Source organism: Xiphophorus maculatus, chromosome 14 (assembly GCF_002775205.1).
Source record: "Xiphophorus maculatus strain JP 163 A chromosome 14, X_maculatus-5.0-male, whole genome shotgun sequence".
NCBI lineage: Eukaryota > Metazoa > Chordata > Actinopteri > Cyprinodontiformes > Poeciliidae > Xiphophorus > Xiphophorus maculatus.
Genome location: NC_036456.1, coordinates 15,964,889 through 15,989,784, shown reverse-complemented (window position 1 = coordinate 15,989,784; position 24,896 = coordinate 15,964,889). Strand labels below are relative to the sequence as shown.

General features: G+C 37.0%; 1 protein-coding gene across 4 annotated transcripts in view; it reads left to right on the top strand.

Moving 5' to 3' along the window:
* Positions 1 to 24,896, top strand: part of kcnip4 (potassium voltage-gated channel interacting protein 4) — a 163,570-nt gene that overhangs the window by 12,753 nt on the left and 125,921 nt on the right. The window contains exons 1-2 of one of the 4 annotated variants that reach the window (XM_023347142.1): positions 1,414 to 1,495; positions 3,476 to 3,627. The exons of 2 other annotated variants lie outside the window; for them this stretch is intronic. In XM_023347142.1, the coding sequence (XP_023202910.1) occupies positions 3,489 to 3,627 (139 nt within the window). In that variant the 5' untranslated portion in view covers positions 1,414 to 1,495; positions 3,476 to 3,488. Of the gene's footprint in view, positions 1 to 1,413; positions 1,496 to 3,475; positions 3,628 to 24,896 lie in introns of those variants that run through there. One more of the 4 variants, XM_023347143.1, reaches the window with a different exon arrangement.

Here is a 24,896-nt window from a genome sequence, read left to right as displayed (position 1 = left end):
ATTTTAAAGAAAGGGTGTGGTAGAATATTGCTTTTTAAATCATAGGTTTTTAAGATCCGTTATGTGTTTTCTAGGAACTGGTCGTCTAGCTTCAGTGACTTACTTTGTTTGGTGCCACTGTTAATGAAGTTTCTTTCAGCTGTGAGTTTAGTAAAGGTAAGATTGTATTTCTGCCCAAGGACCCATACTCCCATACTTTATCTATTACACTCTTTAGAATATTGCATTTGTACGGGTTTGATCAGTCCTTCCATCGTTTACAGGTTGTTAGAAATGCTGCATTTTGCTCCTTGAAGGTATGCGAAAACGTAAGCTAATAACACTGGTGTTGGCTTTTTATAGGATAATTTCAAGCTTCTCTTACTGTTCAAGACTCTTCATGGTCTGGAACCATCTTTTTGCTGTGACCTTTAACAATCTGCAGAACCCTAGGGTCAGATAACCAAATTTATTTGGGTAGCTGGCACTGTTCTCTATATCAACCTACCTCTTCACATTAATTTGTTCAGGGCATCAATCACTTTAAGAAACTCTCAAAGACCATTTTTTACTCATTGACTTTGAACCCTAGTTAATATTGATAATCGGATTTTGCTTTTCAGCCTTTCCTATGTGTTTAATGTATTTCACAGTCTTTTGATCCTTTGTCTCCTCTTTGCCATCTATATTGCTTGCTGTAAATCACCTTGGTGCAGCCCTTGTTGTTATAAAGTGCTATATAAATACAATTGACATTGACATTGAAATTGATGCCACTCTCCTCTGTATGCTGCCACCCCAGTAACAAACCACCTGCCTTGCTGCAGAAGTTTTGGTAATTGCTCAAAAAACAATTGTGGAACTCCCAAAAATTAATTGTACAAACACTACTGATGTGCTACCTGATTATCAATGTCATATCCTGACCTTAATCAGGTGTAAAAAACAAAAAATAAAAGTTTTATGCTAAGAAAAATATTTATTTCAGAAATGTGATGCTATTTTGTACAATCTGACAAGTGTGACCATGAAAGTCCTGCAGATAAACACAGTTCCTGATAACAGTTCCAGATAAATTGACCAACAAATTAATTGCATAGAATTGAAAGTATTTTAGCATAAAAATATCAGTGTTACATCAAAGAATAAACTACAGACCATTGCTGATCTGTCTCAGTAAAATTTACAATTTTGTGACCCTAATGTATTGGAGGGAGCTCAGGGACTCGAGAGAGATGATCGAAGACTTTTCCTGTCAATGGAGCTTCCAGACTCTCTGAATATCACCTCTAACTTGTAGCCACAGTGTTCTTTAGGAAGTGTATCACTCTCTCTTCCATTCATTGATGCTGCTTTATTGTACAGCCCCCAGTCTCCTCTTCCTCCTCCTCCTCCTTCCACCCGCTTTACACTCTGTTGATCAGCTCAGGAAAGGGAAAAAGCTTGTGTGAAACCTGAGGATCACTTGCAGACCTAAGAAAGCAGAAGAAACACACACTCTCTCTTTTACCTCAAGGTAAGGCAATGCCTGAAGGAACAGCTGATAGTTGCTTGATCTAAATTTCTTTGCATAGAATGATGCTAATCTCTGATCTGAGGGAACCGAACAAAAAGCTCTGCAGTTGGAGCAGCTGAGTGATCAGTGATGTTTGGATTTAACTTCTGTTTGTGTAATTGGACCTTCAGGGTGATGCATTCATGGCTCATCCAAGGCTGGGTGTCATTTGATTGTGTTTTATTTAGCATTGTTTTCATTCTTGATGTATTATTTTTCTTCCTTCTAATCACGTCAAACATATTTGCTGCTATTATTTAAAAATTGGATGTTGTTAAGCAAGAAGTAAGCAAGAGGGTATTGCTTGCTTTATTTATGTCTTCTAACCCAATGTGAAAACATTAAAAGAAAAATTTATCTTCTTGAAGCTACAGCTCAGTACACATGAGATAAGGAATTATTTTTCTTAGAAAGGGCACACTGCAATGTTTTGCACTTTATTATGCTTGTGTATAACTGGAGGGTGAAGCATCCTAAAATTAGCATCTCTCCCAGTAGAGGCACATCTGGCTCTGGAGAATTCGGTGAAATGAGATTTTAACTATTTTGGGGAAAATCTAATGTTTTGATTTGCCTAGAGTAAATCTTTACAAATCATAAACTGGCTTTAAGGAACCTTAAATAAGGGGTGTAAAAGAATTGTGGACATGTTTGACTTGTTCACATATTGTAGATTCTTGTCTAATTTTGTAGTAGAAACGAAACTGAACCTGCTCCTTGTTTTGTATTTGTCGCTAGAACAAGATTTCATGGATTGCAAACAGTGTGCCAAATCTGTTCAGAGAATAATCCAGTTCAGGTTTTATCAGTCTAAGCATTTTAGTTTCTGATCTAAAGATGATTAAATGCAAGCTGGACTCATTAAAAACTGTGGAAAAGCTCTTGTGCTCCTGACTATTTTGGCATCCAATAGAAACTAAAAATCAGATGCCATCTTTATCATCATTAGCAGCTTATGGTTTGCCAAACATTAAACTTTCACAGTGCTTACAAAAGTCAATAAAAAGTGGCTCAAAAACATTAGCTGATCCTTTTTGTGTTTTGCATGAATAAAATAGAATAGAGATTTAATAAATCTCAAGCTGTTTTTATGATTATCCAGTTTCTTGTTGAAGTTCTGAAGTGTAAAAGGAAATATGTATATAACCAGTAAATAGCCTTTTAGATTAGCACAATTTAAAAAAGTGCTTCAAAGTAAGGCTACACTGTATTAGGAAAACCCATGATATGTTTTGCATATTGATGTAATAACTGTTGTGATAATAATTGTTGATGATTTAGCAAATTAGGACAGAAGTTATTTGTGTTAACATGTTCATGTTAAAATGAAGTTACAAACAGATACTGTCTGTAACTTCAGTGGCTAACTGTTAACCAGATTTGCATATTCACCATGCTTAAAAATAGTCTAATATGGCTTCTGACTCAACTAATTTGAAAATGTTCCTTTTTATTTTCCATAAATAGAAAATGTTTTATAAATCTTATACTGTATTCAGTCTGGAATTAGTGTTTACCCTTTAATTTAGCATTAACAAATAGGTCCCGAAGAGACACTACTGGTTAACCATTAGCTTTGTGGCACAGACTTCATTTTGACAAAAGAATATCAGGTTGTTTTAATAATTCACGATATTAAGGTATGAGATCTTGTAACACCCTTGGTTTCAAGGCATAGTTAAAGTACCAGGTATAGTACTGGTACTTTCATAAATCAGGTACGGTACTGGTACTTTAACTTATAATTATTTTTGGAAACCACCTTGGAAGGAGCTGTTTGTGTTCTTATTAGCCAGTGTAAATGGGTACATGTCTGATTAAGCTCTCATGATTACTTATCTTGCAGAAATAAATGCAGAAAATTCACAGAAATCTGTTTGAAAGCACTTTTGGCATGCTTTTTATATAAAGCTGTGTATTTTGTTTCCACTGATACATTAGTGAGCTGTGAGGCATGTGTTCACCAACCAAGGGGACCCAGTGGATGGAAGACCAGCTGCACTTGCGTAAGAACCATGGCTTCTCCAAGAAAGTCCTGCTTAATTGTTGGTTGGTGCGCCGCATCGTAACCTGGGCCTCTCCAAACCCTAAAGGTATTATAGCAACAAATTACTCAAGATAAGAATGATAATGCAGATGTAAAAATGTGAAAACCTTTTTGATAATTAACCTATTTGCAGTTTTGTGTTTTTGGATTTTTCTGTAGAACATCAAATCACAGAAATTTGCCAATTTACTGATATTTTGTCAGAGCAAGACGAAATAGTCATGCATGGGCACAATGCTATTTGACACATTGTTGACTGGCATTAGCAAAGAAATCATTGGCATAAAGTAGTTCATTTATTAATTGACAGTTTTAACCTGAAATTAATAGTGACAGAATTTCAAAGATCCAACAGCTAAATCTAAATTTAAAAAATCCCTCTGCTTGTTTGATTGTAAAGGATCACCAGTGAAATATGCCTAGAACTGATGGTGCCTTGAACAGGTCCTGTGAATTACTTTCATTTGTATCTCATTCTGTATTGATTCCTCGCCAGGACATATAATCTCAACAGACCTCTGACATTTTTCTGCCGAAAGAGGTTATTATGAAGAAACCCTTCAGTACAGAATTAAAGCCTTTCTCTTTTATGAAAAAAGACAAATCTTTTCTGCTGTGATCTTGTTTTTAAAAGTCAATTTAATAAATTGATTTGTATTTAAACTTTAAATGAGTTGTTTAATTCACTGACAATCTTAGATGCATTACTTTTTAAACATACAAATCAAATTGTTACCCCAGCGTTAAACCCAAAAAGATTTCATTGATGTATGCAGATTTATTTGTCTCCTAAAAAAATAGCAATTTTTCTTTCTACTTTAACTTTATTGCTGGCCACTAGTGTAGTCAGAAAAAAAAATAGATAGTTGGAGAAGGCAGTTTTGTCTTCATCAATCTAGTCGCTTCCTTGGATTTGCTGTGTATATCAGCTGCATGTCTGACATTACCATAAAACGTGGAGACAGATGTTCTCCAATTCTGTTGTGCCTTGTCAGTTGTTATGATAAACGAGTTGAGTTTGGCTTTAATTTAGCATGCTAATAGACTGTGATGAATATTACTGTAGGGAATCCTAAAGCACATCTGTGATTATTTGTTTCCCTGCAGAGGAAGGAAAATGACAAAAAGCGATTTTCTTGTCTTGATTATTTGTAGTTGGTGCTGATTAGGTTTATGTCAACAGGGCAGGTGCAGTTTGTAGACCACATAATCAACCTTTTCTTGTTGTTGTGTATATACTCCATTTTTGTGTGTAGCTGTGAAGTTGTCATTTGAATCTTTATTTCTATTCATATTAGACAGGCACCTGGAACTGCAGCAGGGTCCAGGTGTTGCTGCTAGCTTCGTTGATATTAGATTTTCCTTTCTTACTTATTGGAAATTAATTCTTCTATCCCAAAGCAGACTGCTTTTCTTTGACTGTGCTATGCTGTTGTAGTTATAGGTAGCTGCAAGAAACTGTGACAAACCACTGCAACTTTTGTCAAAGGAATTCGTACCTCTTAAAGTTTACAACATTTTGTCACATTACTGCCATAAAGCTTAATGCATTTAATTGTGCTTTATGACTAACCCAACACAAAGAGGCAAATAAGTGTGAAGGAGAAGGAAAATAATACATAGTTATTTTTTCTGCAGTTTTTATTTTGAACTTAATTTTAATTGTGGGGTGTGCATATATTTTTATAAATAAATTTGTATTTTGTAGGAAATGTATTAAACATTTTTCTTATTATTTTCAACTTTAATGTTCACAATATTCACTATTTTGTGTTGATCTATTCAAAGAAACCAAAGTTTATGTTTGTAATTCAAAGATGTAAGGGGTACAAAATGTTTTTAAGGTACTTTATTTTTCCACAGGTCACTATGAAATCATTGCATAGTTAATTTTTTTCTCCAGTTTTCCATGTAATGGAGACATGTTTTTGAGTTGCGCCTCACAATTTTCCCGCTTGTTCACACAACATATGGGTCTCTTGTCTCTTCTCATTAGGTGGTGTCTTATATTAATGATATCTTCCCTCCTGTGTTGCTCAAAATAACCTCTCAGCAGGCAAATGATCATGCTGTAAACCTGCCAGGTGGCAGTAGTACCCTCTGGATGTTCTGGCTCCCGAACATGGCCATGTTCAATAGAGCGTCCAGGAATAAGCAAACCCCATGTTGTTTTCTCGTGCTTGAAGAGGAGATTTAATGAATCACTGCTGTCACTTCAATGCAGGCTTACATAAGAACTGTAATATTTTGGGTTAAAGACTGTCTTAATTCTGATATTCATGTGTGACATCACAAGAACTGTATACTTATTAGTTAACCAAAAAATTTTTCTTTTCATTTGAAATGAATCAGTTGCACAGTACAGTTCAGTGCATTGGTGATTTAAACTCAGATAAAAAATGTTTTTCCATGTTAGATATTTTGCATATATACATGTATTTATGTAAAGAATTATTAGATAAAATGCAATTAATTTATTAAAATGTATTCAAATGCAATGAAAGATAATAGGAAAAGGAACAACTTTCAACTTGTTTTAGTCCAGATTATTTTAATGAACTTACTGTGATGATAGGGCAGGTTAAATTACTTTGCATACTGGCTGAATTGAAGTTGCTTTAAGATATAGTGGTGCTTGAAATAATTGTTTTCCTCAACTCGAAAATATTGAAAAGTGACTTCACTGGTGCTATTGATATTTCAACCCATTAAACCATTTATCAAGTCATTAAGAACTTGAGATTTTTTTTTAACATGGAGTGACATGTCATAAGGCAAAAATGACAAATAAGTGGCTCAGGGATCAATATTTACATTTTTATGGTCTGAAAACTTTCCACATCTTGAAAGCATAAAGAAACTGTGGTTTGTCCCCAAAAAACAGTTGCACAACAAAACCTAGGCATGTGAAAAATGTTCCCTGGGCAAACTGCAGAAGTCTCAAAATGGAAAGGTCAACACTATGAATATTTATTCTTTACATAAACATTTCAAAATTAAAGCCTGTGAAATTATTATTGAACTTCATTATTCCATAGAACTTCCTAGAATAGATGAAGCTGTTATAAAACTGCAAATCTTGTGAAAAATAATGTTTCTGTATGACTGTATGCTTGAGACTTTTTCATTGCCATCATATATCTACCATATCTGCCATGGTAGATATACATTCATGCTCATAATCTCAGCTGCCAGGAGATGGCAGCAAAGCACATGTAATTTTGCCAGTAACTGCATTCAGAATTGATTGTGAGCTTAATTTACTAATTTAACTCATAAAGTACAATATAGAGTAATTGTTATACATGTCTGTAATTTGCTGCACACACATAAAAACAGAATTTAAAACTCACCAAGTATGCACTACATGTATGTTTGTGTCCACATAGAATCACTGTGGATAGAATATCAATATCATTGCTGTGCAACAAAATTTAATTCACCAGCTCTGCAGGATGAGACCCTCCCCAATATCATAACAGCCCCTCCAACAGTCTGGTTCTGAAACTGTCATAAATTTTCTAAGTCGCTGCACTGCACCAGTAACTCAGTGGCTCTAAAAGCTCCCCCTGTTGCAGTGAATAGTGATTCAGCCCAGATTTTTATTATGAAGATCAGGAGATGCAAATAAGGGTACTATTCTGCATTCTGCTATGCCTGGACATCCATAACAAAGGACCATTAGCTTTGATTCATGGTACTTAACTGCTTTATGGAGCATTCAACATATTAAAACATGGTTTGCCTAACATGCTTTAAAAGATTTATTTAACCTGAAATTTCATCCATGTTGCATCTTAATCCCACTTTTTTTTAAATAGCTTTTTCACCTTTTAAACAATGTGGCCAGTATTACACAGATCAATAAAACACTTCAGACGTGCAGGCTTTGACACGCTGTTCTGCAGACACAGAGTATGTGCAGGCTGTAGTTCACTGTGGAGGGGTGTGCTGCAGAATACGTTCACCTTCAGGCTGCGGCTGAGGGTCGTGTCCTTCAGGGAGCAGGGGGAATGGGCAAATTGATTTATTTCTGCTTCAACCAATTTGAGGTTAATGAATCCACATGAGAAAGTACATGTGGTACTCTAATATCTTCAGCATTGTCCAATTCAAATCCCACAGTTAGCTGAGAATAAGTTGAAATGAGCTGCGGAGAATTTACAGCCCCATCCAGAAGTTGGAATATCAGTTGCCTACAAGACCCTTGAACCTTGAGATCCAATGCTACATTATGCAGAACCTGTAAGCCTTTATTAAAAGACTCCTGGGAAGTTTGTCCTTGATTAGCATATTTATGCCCACTGACACAGTGGGAGTGAGGGAGACCCACAAACCGCAAAAGCAAATCTCTTGCTGCAGGGAAGCAACATTTTTCCATTTTAATCTTTTTCCCACTTGGTCAAGAGTCCAGGCCTCTGTAGGGCCAAGGTGGAAATTGAAAGAGGCAGTGATGGATTGGAGGAGAAGTTGAGGCAGCATGCAGCCTCTCAGTTTGGAGTGTAGGAGAAAGAAGAGCGATTGCCAGGGGGGACTGCTGGCCGGCCGAGATGCACACATCAGGCTGTTGTCATTTGATTCATGTGTTGGGAAAAATTACGTCTGGGGAAAGAGTGAAGGGGATCCAAAGGTGATACTTTTTCTCTGACGTTGGTGTTATTTATAGAGCTGGCTTATGCAGTTAATAGCCAGAGATAGGATGTTACATCAATGAGAAAAAGAAATAGTTGTTGAAATACCGTCTCTGCATTCTTGTATCCAGAGATGCATAAATATCAATCAACTGATCCGCCGTTGTTTAAAAACCAATTTTTAACAACCGTTTAGACTTTTAAAACTTAGTCTCATTTCTTTGAATAGCTCCAAAACAAACTTTTTTTGTTCAATTGCAAAATGTAGCTTAAAGGAGGAAGACAAGCTTTGAATTTATTTATTTTGGTTTAATTTATAAAATTAGAAATATTTGGCATTTATTATGGGTTATTTTAGAAAATAATTGCTAGCAATTGTTTGATTCTGCTGATACACGCTTAAAACTTTACAAATGAACAGCTTTTAGAAGCTACAAAATTCAGGATTCAAGAAGGACTTTCAACAAAGTTGCACATGAATGAGCCCTCTGATTCTTTACTGGCATCACCTTCAACCTTCACGTTTCTGTAGATAAATGGGGATTAGCAGCCAACAGCAGGGATTAGCAGGTAATGGGCAACTATTTGCTTTTTTTGGCACCTTAACTAGCATGTTGACAGACGAAAACTCTCGCACTTTATCCTGTCGATTGAGTTTAGAAACTGAGATGCTTTTCAACACAAAGACAGTCCACTGGCATTGGCTGAAACCAATCTGGGTCTTATTGTCCAGGTCATTTGAGGAGCTCACTGTTCATCATTAAAGATGCATTTCCTGCTACACGCTGTTCATTTTGCACAAACCGGGTTTTATTTAATTCAAAGAGTGGTCAATTAGTGCTTTGTAGGTTCTTTGTTTTCTTAAATAGCCTTTAAGTTGCTATTTAAAATACTGAAAATAGTTATAATTGTGAATCTGGCTTTCTGACTTAAAATAATAAATATAGGAGCAGAGCAGAATAAATGAATCACAATTTATACTTAATGCTCTACATTGTATCAGTTATCTATTGAACCATTGCAAGTTGAGCTCTAACCAAAACAATCATGATAAATCTTAAAATAATTTTTGAAAAAAAGATTCTCTGTAAACTATTAATTCATTAAATGGAACAACACAAAATCTTCAGAGATTTGAATGTTCTGCATCTATTTAGAGACTGCAAGAATATATAGAAGTTGGTACTAAGCTAAAACTCATTAATCATCAGCTGCTTCAGCAAAACTGAATATAAACTTTGTGACTTTCTTTTCCACATTTATACAGGTGATAAAGTCTTTTGCCGGTAACCTACTTCAGTCAACTTTTTGTAGCGCCGTCCTGGGCCATCTATAAATAGACTCTCCTGATTAGTTCCAGGCACAGTGAAACCATGCAAGACTTTGGTTGCTGCAGGGCAAAACTGACTTTCGTCTCCATGAATCACTCTGCTGTAAAACACCTGTCTCTATTACGGCCTAATTTATCTCCCTTGCTCTGGTCAAGCACCAGTGCAGCAGCCCCAAGTTTACCACCAGGCCTCAGAGAGCGGGTTACTTCCCTTTCCGTCCCCGAGATGGTGTATATTAAGGAGTGATGTATTTAATGTGCAACACTGCTAATGAGTGTCCCTGGCCAACGTTAATTAGGTATTTCAGAATGAGGGTTAGGTGATCCACTCTAAATATCATATGACTGTTGCGTGGGATACAATTACAAGCTGAATCACACCCACACGTTTGGGTGAGCATACGTGATCACATGATTAGTGGTGCATCCTGCTACAGCTCATTTATAATTCCATGTCGGGTTTGTTCTGCTCTTGTTTGGAGCACGTTATCTCCTTCAAATCAGAAAATGAGTGGAGAGGGTGACATATTTCTGCTGCAATGGCAGTCTATGCATCACATGTAAAGTAACGAAGCAAAACTTTATTAATAAAGAACATTTTAAGATAAAAATTACTAAGTGCTTCAACGACCAGGTAATATAAACCTAAGATACAGGAAACATAAGCAGATTTATAGATTACTTTCAGAGAAAGTCACTGAGTCTGTTGATCTCTTACAGAGATTTTATGTTTAAGTGTGAGGTTTTTGTTCTGTTTGAGAAGAGAATAGATAAATTATTCTGAATTAAGTACCACAGATAATGGTTATTTTATTCATTAACACTGCTTTAACAGTATGAATTGCTCAACTAGCTGTTGTATAGTTTCTAAAACCAACATGGTCTCAGTAAAATGAAGTGATTTTCGTTTTAAATGAAGTCCTAAATGCAATCCTACTGAGGTTAAAATATTAACATGATATTGATTTTTTTTCTGAAAGAGGAGCCTTCGTTTTATTATGTCAGTCCTCTTTGTCCTGTACTCTGATCTCAAAACAACAGATTAAGTATACATTTTTTATTATTTCAGTGTTCTGTTCAAGTATCCTGCAGTAAAAATGTTGATGTTCTCATCTTCATGTTCACCACTGCACCAGAGAAAGACATGTGAGGCATTACGTGATCTAGAGAAAAGAATAGAAGACTTAAAGGACTACATTTGAGACAATGGAGCGAATGGGAGGAAGGGTCGAATAAATGGGAGGAGTGGGCGGATTGGATAATGAAGCAGTACACAGTGTAAAAAGAGATAGATGGCTGAAGGTGGATGCTCTGTCCAAAGTGGGACAGGAAAGTGACATTTTATGGGGGGAAATTGGATGATTCCCAAATTCCTTTTGGCCGAAAACTTGGCATACAGTAGATTAGTGCATTCCTGCCCTGGTCATCATGGCATACTGCTCTGCATGTTTCAGATGTTTTCCTGTTTTAACACACCTGATTCAGATGATTACAGTTCAGTAAAATCCTGTTTATCGCCCATCAATTGAAATTGGATGTGAAGAAGCAGGGAATCACTTCAGACATGCAGGGCAGTGTGGCTTGAGGACCAGGGTTGGGTTGCAGGAGACGATCAAGTGAAGTTCTTGTTGTATTAACTTTCCACTTGTTCATCTTTACCATTTTCAAAGACACTTTTCAGTTTCACGTTAAACATAGCAGTTTTCCATTAATGCAACGACACATTAAGGACGTCCTCTGTCTGTTTCTGCTCTCTTAACACCACCTATCCCATTTTCTTTCACTTGAGGGGGGAAACCTGGAGCGCCGGTGCTCCCAGCAGGCGAGGCCCATCTTTCTCAAGTAACCATTGTGGCTTATGCATGTCGGTCTGTAGCAGAAGCACGCCCTGTTGAAATTAGGTCAACAGACCACACCAGGCCTGCTGCGGGACACCAAACAAAATGAGGTCATGGAAAAAGACGATTCCCTGTTGGCCTGCGGAGCTTTTTAGCATGGCACAATATATTCTTTGTTATGACAGTTAAGTCCATCTCAACACTAACACGACGGCTCACCAGAATAAATTGCCTACGAGTTCTCTTTGTGTTTGACATTGTTAGACCTCTTAAAATAACAGTAGCTATTATAGAATACTAATACTTCCTCATTATACCCAGAATAAAGTACACAAGCCAGGAGTTAAGTCTCTAAACGTCTCTTCATTGATTGAATAGCTGTGTTACACATGAAAACCTTTGCATATCACAGTGAAACTGAAATTACTAATGCTGTTTACAAGACATGGTGTTATAACAGCTAAATGCGTGTTTGGTAGCACATTAGCCCACCACATATCTAAGCATTTCCTTCTAGTTCTTAAGAGTGTTACTGGCAGTACACTCCTACAGATGAATTTCGAACATGATGGCCCCCCCAGTAATTATAGCACTAATGATCATTTGTACTGCATGGTGGCGGGTGTAATTTGACCATTCCCTTGGTGGCAACTAAGTTATTTTATTTTTCTCATTTTGAAGGCAGTCATTCAGTAAATAGCCCCTTGGATGAGAAATTACAGTTTTACCCTAAAGTGACAAAAGGGTTCAAAGAAGGCACTTTGGTTGCGGCTGTAGTGAATTAAAAGTTTGTTGATGGGATGTGTGTCTTACTACAACTGGGAGCTGCAATCCAATTTAGGGTTACTTTTTTCTTTTTTGAAACTAGATAGTATGAACAGCAGCTGCATGGCTTCCAGCTATAAATTAGATAATCAAACAAATAAGGAAATGTCTGACCCATTTCTCCTTCAGCGCTAATATGGTAGCCCGCAAGTAAATAAGCTGCAGTATTACCCTTTAATCAGATATTAGCCTCTCTCACTACAAATTCCCTCTACATACCTAACAGCATGCATACATTATTGGAGCAAATGGCTCACTGTGCCTAAAGTAGCTGCTGAACACTAGTGCTGCTTAGCTGCACATGTTAAAGTGATGGACGAAAACAAGTTGAGTCAGCTTTATGTTTCAAGAAAGGATCAAATTGATTTGTTGGGAGTAAAGTGTTCCTCTTGGTAGAGGTGCGGCAGACAGTATTTACGGTCTGTTACACCCACCTCTGGGCTCATGCTTATCTATAAATAGCCACAGATGGGTACAGGGCCACATCTGGCAGAGAGAGGCTGCGGGCCACCATTTTACAGACGTGTCATGTAATCAGAAATGTTTACTTCCTTCACACTTACTCAGGCAATTCTACTGTTTAACACTCTGCAGATAAAACTATTGCAAGCAAGACGTATTGCTATGGCAAACCTAATTAATCGACCTGTTCTTTGTTTTTATGTTCCCAAACACTTGCGTAGCTAATTAACTGTAGTTTGACTATTGTTAAAAATAACAGTATGTTTAAAAATTTTGCTAATATCAAAACTCATGTAGCTTATATTTTCATACTAATTACTATTTTATCACTCTCCACAGAAAGTAAGGAAAAATGCAGGGTTTTTCTTAGAAGACTTCTCGAAGAATGCACTCTTCCCTTACATATTATGGGCTGTGACACTCCTACAATTTTGAACATTTTTTAGAACATAAATTGTGATATTGTTTGTTGTAGTGGTGGCAGAAGATAAGAGTAAAGAGCAGCACTGGTCACAGTGGCATCGTGCCAGTGATCACTCCCAAACTGCATGTACAGCTCTTGGCACAGTTGCTGTGTTCATTGCATTGAACCACACCTGTAGGTGGAACAAATACAGTACAGTCTAAGCAAGAAGCTAACAAACTGGCCACAATCATGTCAATGAGTAAAGTAATGCAATAAGTACCTTGTTCAAAGAACATTTCCAATAGTTATTTCTAATACTTGTTAGTGCAATGACTTAAAAATTAATTCTCATTTGTGTTTGTAGGAGCTTCTATGTGTTATGTTTACATAGCTGCATTTGTTTTGGACATAACTTTTGAAAATCCTTTTATTTTTAATGGCATCACCCTTAAAAATAAAAGGCAATCTTAGATTGCACAGCTGCTTTTTTCTGTGTAATGTAATTTTTATCATGTGTACTATTCCTCAAGGGTTGCAAAAAGAGAGGAGGATGATTTGAAAAACATGCACAAAAACATTTTCTTGTTTGCTCCAAGATGCTAACACAGTCCTTTGTGACATTTTGGTTCTTTTTATTTGGTGAAAAAAAAAATCTGTTAAAACTTTAAATGGAAAATATATAATTAACTCTCTTTGGTTCTACAATATCTCTAACTTCAGGTCCATCACAAAGTGTAAACAACTGTTGTGGGTTTGAAGGAGTTAATGAAATAACATCCTGATTTTTGTCCATTCTTTAATGAATTAACTATTCCAGGCACGCACTTATTGATAATTTCATTGGAAAAAAAACCCCCAAACCTCAAGCTGCAGTGGAAAGTGTTTTTGTTCTTCAAAGCAATAAAGGATGAAGAAAACAGAGTTGCTACATGTGAGGCGGTTTATTCTTTTATTTTTTCCAAAATGGGGGGAAAAAATATCTCCTTTCTTCTCTTGCAGCGCAAAGTAATTTTCTCTCTGTATTAGAACGCTGTGTGCAGCTCCTTTTGCTCTGGGCTGGTTAATTATAAAAGGGACCATTCACCAAATTCTAGTTGTTCCCTGGAGACCTCCAGACTTTGATTATTAAGCAAGGTTGTTTCACCACCCTTACTGTAAATATTAAGAACACATTTATACCTCAGATGGGGCTGAACACTGTAGTGTGTGAAGTAAGAAGCAGATGTGTATGTACACATCTAAAGAAACTATGCACAAGTGTCGACATATCTCAAAGATTAAATATTTTTAAAATGTTTGAGAATAGTTAGATTTGATGTTTTAGTAAAAAAAATTCAGGTTTGAGTTTTGTCATGCAAGTTTCCTGTGACAAGTGTCATAGATATGGATGTAATAACCAGTAATATGTGATTTATAAACAAAAACAGGGTGCAAAAGTTTGAAATTATTCATTTCTTTAATTACTCAAAATCACGCAAAAATTACTGTTATGGCAACATGACATCCACGTTTTATTTAAATTTATAAAAACTCAACCTGCAGTAAGTTTACTGTTTTTACATCTGAAATAAATGTTTCTGAAATATAGTCTATTGTTACAACTTAGCTTGGAGCCCTTCAGATTTCTTGGCACCTGTCCTGTCAAGCCAAGTCTGTGAATTTCCATTAGGATTGAGGCCATTGCAGTAGCTTAATTGTATCCATTCATGTATTGGTTTTGATTTCTGCATGAAACTGGTCAAACATCCATTTGTCTTCAAAATACAATTTTACCATTTAGTTTAAGAATTTTGAGGTGCTGATCCCTTATCATTTACTGTGTAGTGTACCTGTATCACCAGTAGGTAAACATAGCATAGTGTTGCTACCACATTGCCTGATCTACTAAAAACCTTAAAGAAAGCATTAGCTGTTCAGCCTTTGTAAGACCTTTGCCAAAATTGAAATATGTGAAATATTCAAGATTTTTTGCAAAAAAAAAAGAAAAAATAATGAAATCCTGAATATGTTGATGATCATTTGGTCATTTAGAGGAAATTTGTCAATACGAAATGTATTTTATTCCCACACTTCTTAAGAAAATGTTAAGAGACATACAACACAAATAAAAATAAGAAAATGATGAGTTGGCTATTGAGGTGTGAAGCAGTAAACCTTCAGCTTTGTTCTCTTTCCTCCTCTCCGTCAAGGCTCGAGGCTGCGTCTGCTACATTATTAGAGAGCCATCCAAAAGGTGGCCTTGGTGAGTTTGCTCCAGCAGACAATAGTTCTTATCAATGATTTAGAGTTTCAGGATTAATGTTCTCACTCGAGCCTAATGTCCAATCTATCCTGTGCTTCAGCGACTCCAAGCTTTGCAGGAAATCTGTTGTTAAAGGCCATACAAGGAGGAAAATGTCGCTATAAACAAAAGCTGCTTGGAGTATGCAGTCCTTCACCAAGGCCAGTGCCTTGTCTTCCAGTTTTAGAGACTGATCTGAATCTGAACCAAAATGTAATTGGTTCTGCTTGCTCCACCTCTGCACGCTCCCCCTCCACTCTCCTTCCCCCAGCTGTGAAATGTGGTTTGGGGCTGAAGCTTTTTTTTTCTGTGTTATCTTGCTGACAAACACACAAACACCTCTGACAACACATCTCTTCCTTGCTATGCAGCAGGATGCAGCACTTTCCTGGCTGTTGTACCAATATGAATTCTGTGCATGTAAAGTTGTACTTTTACAGGTGTTCATCCACATACGACAATTTTCATAACAAAAAGCCTCTGTTTTGCCCCACATTCAAAGCTCTGGAGAGTTTTAGTAAGACCAATTCACTTTTAATCAGTTCTGTCACATAACAAACTTCATTATAAAACCATGAAATTATTTGTTTTTCTTTACCTAAAAGTAGGAAGATATAAAACATGTTAATTCAGTCCTAAAGGACAGAAGTGTTTTCTTCTAGAAAAGCGAAATTGAGTTCAACCTCCCTGATCAGTTTCCTTGGCCAGAATATCAAGATCAATGCCCTAGAAAATCTTTGATTTTATTCACATCCTATATTTGGACATGTTTCCACTTAATTCCACACACGCAGCAACATTTTTGAACTTTCCTGGGCTGTAAATAAAAATACTGAGATTAAGCTGTTTTCCTATGCATCATAATTGATTATGCTGTCAGTGAAGGGCAAACCTACTGCATCATCCTCATTTCAGATAAAAGCAGCAGCAGCAGCAGCATAAAACCCTTAAATTTAAATGTCATTTGCATTTACCTGGTGTCCTTTTCGCCCCATTGTGTCTCTGAATGTCCTTTGAAATTGCAAATGTTTCTCTTTTTAGTTTGCCAATCTAAAGAGGTGGTGGGCATCAGCTCTGTAAACATGAGGTGCTGGCAGTTTTAGGATCACTGTTTACATGCGCAGTCAGAATGAGTGAGATTGTGAAAAGGAGGTTGAAGTTTATTAGTTCGTCAATGAATTATTGACGAACTAATAAACTTTTCTCACTTTTTAAAAGTTTTTCTTCAATTTTTTTGTTTGCACTACCTTGGTATTAAACAAACCCCACCAAGTAAAATGTAAGATTGGTACAGCAGTATTTTTTTGAATGCTGAAAAGCCGGTGTAACGTTTTGTAAAACTGAGAATTGTTCTAGGTGCTCTTCACTTGTAAATAATGTAGCAGATGCAGTCATCTCTCATTCACACCTTGGTTTCTCTTCTTGCTATACACCTAATCTAAGTAACACTGACAGAAGATCACCTCACAGAGGAAAGGCTGATGGTTTGTGATCCGGTTACTTCACCCTGTGTTACTGTGGCTAGGTTTCCTCAACAGTTCATTCAAAACCTCTGCAGCATTGTTTGTGCTAGAGCAGAGGTGTCAAACTCCAGTCCTCAAGGGCCGCTGTCCTGCAGTTTTTAGATGTGCCACAGGTACAAAACACTGAAATGAAATTCTTAATTACCTCCTTCTTGTGTAGATCAGTTCTCCAGAGTCTTGCTAATGACCTAATTATTCTATTCAGGTGTGGTGCAGCAGAGGCACATCTAAAAGTCGTAGGGCAGTGACGCTCCAGGACTGGAGCTTTACACCTGTGTGCTAGAGATTTTGATAACTAAACTTTGTTCTAGAGTGGGGCTTCTGTTCTGTTGAACACTAATATTTGGATTTGGTATTACATACTTGATGTCATCATTCACCAGCAACTTTTCCTGATCAAATCCCTTAAGCAAACTCAGACACTTGACCTCTAATCGTCATTTTGAGATCATTTTTAATCTGTGATCCATGTGTTTTTGTTTTTGCTTGTATTTACACTTTGTTTTTTTACCCCGATAAAGAATGGGGATAGAAGTTATTACTGTGCTCAGGAGATGCCCACTGCATCACTGTGTGATGTAGCGATAAATGACTGCCGAAGTAGATAAAGTACAAAGTATGCACAGAGCAGAGGCACATTATGATCCACCAGAGTCCAGCTGATCTGTTGCTTTGGAGATAACATGTTAGTAGTACAAACAACTTTCTTTGTATTTTAGGCACTGAGCGGATTTGAAAAGCTTGCATGGGGATCATTATGCAACGTGTTTCTCTTTCTGCATTGCTGAATGCAATGAGTTGTAAGTCTTTGTTTCTGCAGGCTCTGCAACATGCTGTGAAAGCACACACGGGCCAGGCTTTTTACAAATCAACTTCTGTGATGTTAAAGAACAAAGTGATCTGTAAATTTGGAATTTTTTTCTGTTTATTTCAAAACAAGGATCTCAAGAGAGTCTCTGTGTTATTGGTGAGATATTCCGTAAAAGGCAAATCTTGGGTGGTAATGACCATTCACACTCGCAAGAGTTATTATCCAACGCCAGACATCAACCAAAGGGTGGTCATTGGTTTCTTTCTTTTTTTATTTGCATGCACTCTTCACAGAAAGTTAGGGATAGCGGCTGCCACATCAGTTCCAGTTTGATGACAACGTCTCTTGCTGTTCGCAAGTCTTATTTTTTGCTGAGGCATTGCATCCCTCCCAGGTCACTGAGGGTTTTGGGGTACAGAGATACAAGCAGCTTTGTATTTACTAGACAATACAAGTCTAGTCAACACACTTATTTATTACCACACTTGGGCCAATTTTTCTGTCGGCTTGAAATCTTTGTTGGTGCCAAGTCTTACCTAAATTGTGGTCTCCTAAAATGTAGCTAGTAGAATAATAAAGAGCGTAAGGCTTACAGAAGGAGGGATAGCAGAGTGTTGAATCTTGAAAGTATCCTCAGTAAGCCTTCAAGCACAATCCAAAGGAGTTTAATTTTGACTGCCCAGTATTTTGAAAAGTATGAAAAGAAATGGGACAAAGGTGAAAGTGATTTCAGTGTTTCTGCACATTTTAAGAGCCTTAGGGTTTGTACCCAACAAAAGAAAAATTGCTGGTTGATATTGCACATCTAACCCTTGCAAGCCCTACTGGCTAGTATGCTGAGTTCACAGTGTGTGTAATGGAAAAATGTGATCCCAACAGTGAATGTGAATTGGGCATTAAGCCTCGCAGTGCAAAAAGTAGCTTTTGTCAGCAGCCAGTAATATAAGACCTAATGCCCCTTGGAAAAGAGCAGGAAGTTAAGTTTGCCATTTCAAAGCCAATCAAAATGCCAGCAGGAGGAAATAAAGCATTCATCTTTAAAGAGGTGTCTTATCCTGTTCCGGGCTGAAATTTCTCTGAATGGAAGAGTTTTCCAGTCGGACTCCTTTTCTTTTTTTTAAGCTCTGTGTGAGGGGACACAAAGTACAAAGCAAGTCACCGCTATCTGCGTCTCGTTCAAGGGCCTTCATCTCCCCAAATAGCCCTGCAAGATATCACAGTGTAGATAAAATGTCTGCTGTGAGTCTGAGTAGTAATGACAGAGATATACAGCGGCGTGTTCTCACTGGAACGAAGTGGAGATAGCATTTCAGGTTTCAGGTGCCGTTCTGAGTATCCCATCAGCAGATTTATAATGAAGGGGATTACATTAGGTTCCCATAATGACCTTTTTAAAAGCAAACTAAAGTCTAAAAGAATGGTCATGAATGCCAATGAAGACGGATCGCTGTAAATATCTTTACAAGCACATGTATAAAGCAATTTTTAAGCTGTCATACATTTATAATGATAATGTATCATTCTTAAAGCAGAATACATACAGTTAGTGTTTTTGTAAAGTTAATAGGAAAGTAAGGGGCATGTCATAAGCTTTTCACGGATGCCGAAAAGAGCAGTCAGGCTAACATTAGTACGCTGATGTCATTAGCAATTCATTACTGTCTTCAGATATCGACCAGGTTCTTATCTCCTGAAACATTCTGCATTTTCACTGCTACTGTTAACCTTTTGTACAAGAAAAGCTACAAATGGATGTGTTCAACATTTGTAAATGACTTCAGAATTTCCTGGAGGTGAATTTATTCACGTTAGCTGCCATTTTTAAATGAATTGTCACTGTCCAGTGGAGTGGCTTTAAGAAAACCCATTCATTTAAGTCTTACACCTATTCTTGTTTTGATAAACTATCAGTGCTTTATTCTTCAATGCCAGTTCTTCATGTTTTACACACCTACAGCCTGTTTAATGAAGATTGCAGTGGACCTTATGTTAATGGTTATGCTTTCATAGTTTTTGCATTAGATTTGTGCTCCATCAGTTTCTCGTTGGCAAAATCAATAATGAGGATTATATCAAGTCCACCATACCTGAGCAACCCATCATGGATAAAAGGGAAAGACGGATAACATGGTTCCTGCAGTGAAATCCATATCCTGACTAGCAAATTGGAGGCATACACTTTTTATGTGTTCTTTTGTATTTTATTCTCCCAGTTTTCAGGAGACTAAATATTTCACACAGGCAGATTTGCTCTTTGATCATTTCAAACCTTTTGCTTAAATGAAGATAAATAAGGTAAATATTTCTTGAAATGCATGGAAAGTAAGATGTATATGTTACTCAACTGCTTCATAGCATAGAGATAAAGGCTACTTGGTAATGCAATTTAATTCACACATCTTTCCCTGCAAAAGCTTTGAGAATGTATCAGATGCTTCTGTTTCAGATGCCCAGGCCTCCAATCCGTTACTGCAGGGGTTTTAAACTCCAGTACTCGGTGGCTGGTAGATGGATATCTGGTCCAATGCAACTGAATCAAATGGATGAATCACCACCTCAGCATGCGGCCATTTTTGCGGGCATTTGTATTTAAAAGTGGCAGGACACTCTCCCTGAGGATGTATTCTGAGACTCCCGCGTTCATAAATTATGCGCTTGTTTTGTAGTTGAAAATATTACTCAGACAAAAAACATAGAACTTTTTTATTTTTTTACTTTGACCTCTCAAATTTAAAGAAAAAAGCTATAATGATGGAAGATGCTGTCTGTCTTATATTAAAAATATTGAGTCAAATTAAATATTTTTTATCGTTCTGTTTTGTCTTATGCAGTAAAGAGCAACAATTATTTGTCATGAATCATTGGTGATTTACTTTTATACTGTCTACCACCTGTACTGGTTTGTCATTGTTGCCTTCAAATTAATCCCCTGAAGATGGTAAGCAGCAAAATACAGCAGCTAGTAATCTGGTTTTATTTGACTGTTTATATTCTGAAGCCCATCTTTCTTCTTAATATGCATAAACAAATTGACTCATTTTTTCCCCTAATCACATTTTAACAAAATTAATCAGTTGTGTTCCTTTTTCGCTGTGCTTGGAATGATGATTATATATTTGTCTGTGTTTTCTCGTCTGTACAATCCAAATGCTGAGTGTAAAGTGAGTTAAGCCTTGCATGCTGCAATACGTTGCAGCTTGGATCATTGACTATTAAATTGAAGGTTTTTTGTGCTGCAGTATCAATGCTAAAGACGTGTGTACTTAAACGTCAGAGCACCTCACAACCTTTCATCTAATGTAATATTTTTTCGGTTGTATAATCAGAGATGTGGTTGAATTATAGTTTCTAAATGTTTGACTGCATTGATGTCGCAGAGGTTAAGTTGTGTGTGTGTGTGGAGGGGTGTGTGTGTAGGGGTGTGCAGTGCAGATCTGGGAGGATATCATTTTCTCTTGTTTTACTGTCATTGTGTGTCTGGTGATGATGCATCATATAACCACCTTATTTTTAAAATGATGTGTACTCGGTAAGCACATCTGGGCAGGAAGCCCAGACCTAACTGTTCTATTAGGAACTGAATGAATCACCGGGGGCCTACAGTATATCCACTCTGTCCAGTCATATTTTTCCTCTTTTAGTACTAAAATTGTCTGCAGACAGGTCTGATGATTTGTTTTGAAATAAAACAGAAAAGTAAAAGTAAAAGTGCAGATTTCCAGCCCTTGTGTACGCAGCAGAATACCAAAGGTTGAGGTATGCTTTTACTATTTAGGTAACTTTTTAAGGTTGGATTGTATTTAGTAGTATCGGGGAAAAGAGGATGAATGCCTCCTGTATTTATTCCCATCTATCTGCAATTTGACTCAGACCAGCTTCCCTGTCCCTCCTGGAGAAAAAAGCCACAGAAAATGACACTAGGTTTTATTGTGGGAAACCTTCACAAGGTACTGAGTTTAGGAGCTTAAGACCACAAAAAGGTCAAAATGTTTGTTTTTTTTTTGACAAGTTCTTTTAGGATTTTTGTGAAACACTTGATCTCTTCTGGAATACAGTTAAAAGTTTGCATGAAGATTTGAACACGTTTGTCTGTGAACACTTTGCCATCTGGTTGTTTCACAGATTTCCATTTTCTGCTGTTGGCATATTGGCGTTCATTTTGTTTATCAAAACTCAGCTTTTCTGAGCTGCAGAAGACATTTTCCTTTTTCAGCAATCTGGAGTTGAGCGATAGGTCTAGGAGCTGGAAGACTTTAGGCTTGATGCCTGTCCAGTGACAGCCTGCACTTATTGTTGCTGCAGGGTTGAGTTTAGCTTTTCTGTGAGGTTTCCTCTGTCATTTGTGTGTGGAAGAAAAGTTGAATTGTCTTCATTTTTCATATCTAGTAGTTTTGCAAATTTTATTTACAGATGGTGTAAAAAAAATCTACAGTAGTCTAGGAATCTGAAGTAAAGATTTTCAGTTTTGTAAAATTTCAGTTTACATACAATGTTTTTACCCTCCGTCTTCAATCTGGAAGATGTCTACTCTGAATATCTGTTTGAAAAAATAGGTTCTTCAAACTATTTTCATAATCTTAATCCAAACTTCATTTCTATCGGTCTTAAGCTTTTTATAGTTTCTTTTCAGTGTCTTACTTGTCAATTGACTTATTTCCAAGACCAACTCGATAACTGCTTAGCAAATTTCAGAATCATATTTAATATCAAAGATACAAAATGCATTGAGAAGAGGTGGATAGTGAAGAGATCAGGGCTCAGAAGCATTTTTTGTGCTATTGCCAGGCAAACCTGGTGAACAGGTGGAGCTGTTTTCGAAGCTCATTAAGTCCCACTTGGTGATAGATTTGCTGTTTAACTCACTGCACTGTCATTCCTTATGGTCAGTTTTCTGACCACTTTGCCTAAATTTACCTGTTTCTTTCCAGTTCTGAATTTATATTGTGTGCCGTTTAGCCATTTTATGAGCAGTTTTCCTCTTTATTGCCATTAAAATAATTTAAGGTTGAGCATCTGTGAGTTTGAGCTGAGGTAACATGCCGAATGACAAGCTACTCACTGCAGTGTTTTCCAGGAAGGTAAGCTGCTATGACATAGTGGGAGAAACAAAGCCTCTGTGGTAATCATGGTTGCCACCGCAGGGCACCTGGAGTTTGGGTTTTCTAGGTGGATCAATATATCTGTCAAGTTCTCCTTGAATGGCACCTATTTTATGTTCGTTCAGTCACTGCTGCAGAGTGCAACGCTGAAGCCTCATGTCTTGCAAGTCTGCAGGAAATAAAAGGTTTCTTTTGGGCTTCATAAAGATTATTTGATTTTTGAGTGTTGTGGAACAATTAAAGTAATCATTTTATTCTCCTCTTTTATCTCGCTTCAAAGAACCGGCAAAGACACACTGGTATAGTTAATGTTAGATATGCAAAACAACTTTTACATTAGGTAATTTTCTGCAGGAAAAGAAACATCATTCCTCTTTATTCCATCAGGAGAGTTGTTAAACACCGCTTAAAGGCATTTTTCTGATTTTATGTTCTGTTATGTCAGCAATCAGATACAGTTCACTAGCTGTATCTGTCTATACAGCTGAAATTAAAGTGGTTATCTTAAACTGAAGATGATATGTTTGAGCAAAACCCCGAAGGCTGCGTATGCAGCAAAACTGAAAATGAGGCCATTTTTTAATACTGATATGGTTTAGAGGGCAGTTAAGTTTTCAATTTCACTGAAAAACAATTCAGATTCTTTTGATCAAATTGCAAAGCACACTGTAGCCTGTGAGCTGCAGAGTTTTATTTATACACACTACTTCATATGGTGTCATAGGAACATCAATTCCCTTAACATGAGGAGGCTATGGTCTGGCTTTGGTTTCTGTCCATTTATCTAAATGCCTCACAGCATATGTGATCATACCTCAGAGATAAAAAAAAATAAAAGCACTTTGAATGTCCTCAGGATCACAGATTTTATTAAAGCAGGGTCTTATGCACAGAGATGGAACCTTTTTTATACGAGGTTTGAAATTGAAAAAGCCTTGAAACAAACCTTAACCAGTCCCAGATTTTAATCGACTGTAATGTTAATGTTTGTGGACTACCCATGAATCAATAGGAAGATTTCTCACCCATTAAATTAGCAATGTGTGTCCATTGTGATTTAGAGTTGGGATCATCCAGATGGTCTGCCTGACTTGATTTTTCTCAGATCCAGTTCCTGTAAGAAAATATTTTTAAACATAAGCTCCTTATTTACCTAAATGAAACAATTACAGTTTTTGCCTTTAGAACCTACTTAAGTCTATCAGCTTCATAACTTTGAAATCACTTTTTATTCCGACCCTACTTATTAATCCAAAGAGGATCCCCACTGAGTTTTTCTTTATGACTATATTTGGGCTTGGAATGCTGTGATTTGTTCCACACTTAACACTTCCCACCCAATAAGGAGGCTGGGAAGGCCTTGAGAGTGATCTCCTAGTTACCTTTAGACTTGGAAAATAACACACTTTTTAGTTTAAGTAGAGTGTTTGCCAGCAACATAGTGTACCTGAACGCTGTGTTTTGGTCAGAGTGTGTGTTTGCCACTGCAGCGCCCCAGGCCATCTGTTCAGCTCAGAAATAGTGAGGCGACAAACCTCACTGAACTCAATTTGTCATGAACACATTTGGTGTTTTTTATTCTCATTGTTTGACCTGAAAATGCTTCAGTGTCGCTGCTGCAGAGCGTCTCTGTGGACATTAGAGACTCCGGGGATGTGTGTGTTTAATGGGAACCCGGATAGAAATGGAGTCTATGGGACTGTGTGACAGGTGATGGACTTGCTCAGATATTAAAATTAGGTTTTTATTTTCCCTGGGGCTAATAGGTGGGTGGGCTGAAATCAGATGCAAGCTGATGTCTTGCAATGAATGACTTAAAATTTAGTTTAGTATTTAGCATTTAGTTTTGACACAGAATACCAGAATAAATGTATGATGATGATAATTACACTTTTGCAGTAGAGCTGCACTATGTTAGGAAAGTGGGGCATTTAAATATTGTTGCTGGATTTTGCAGCATGATATTAATTACAATTAACCCACCTTTTTCTCAGTAGGCTCTCTTTTCAGTCCTCACCACTCTCCATAGGCTTTGAGTCACTGTGATCTACAGCAGTTGTGGGTATAAAGGACAGTAAAAATTGATCCAAGAAGCAATATAAGTTATCG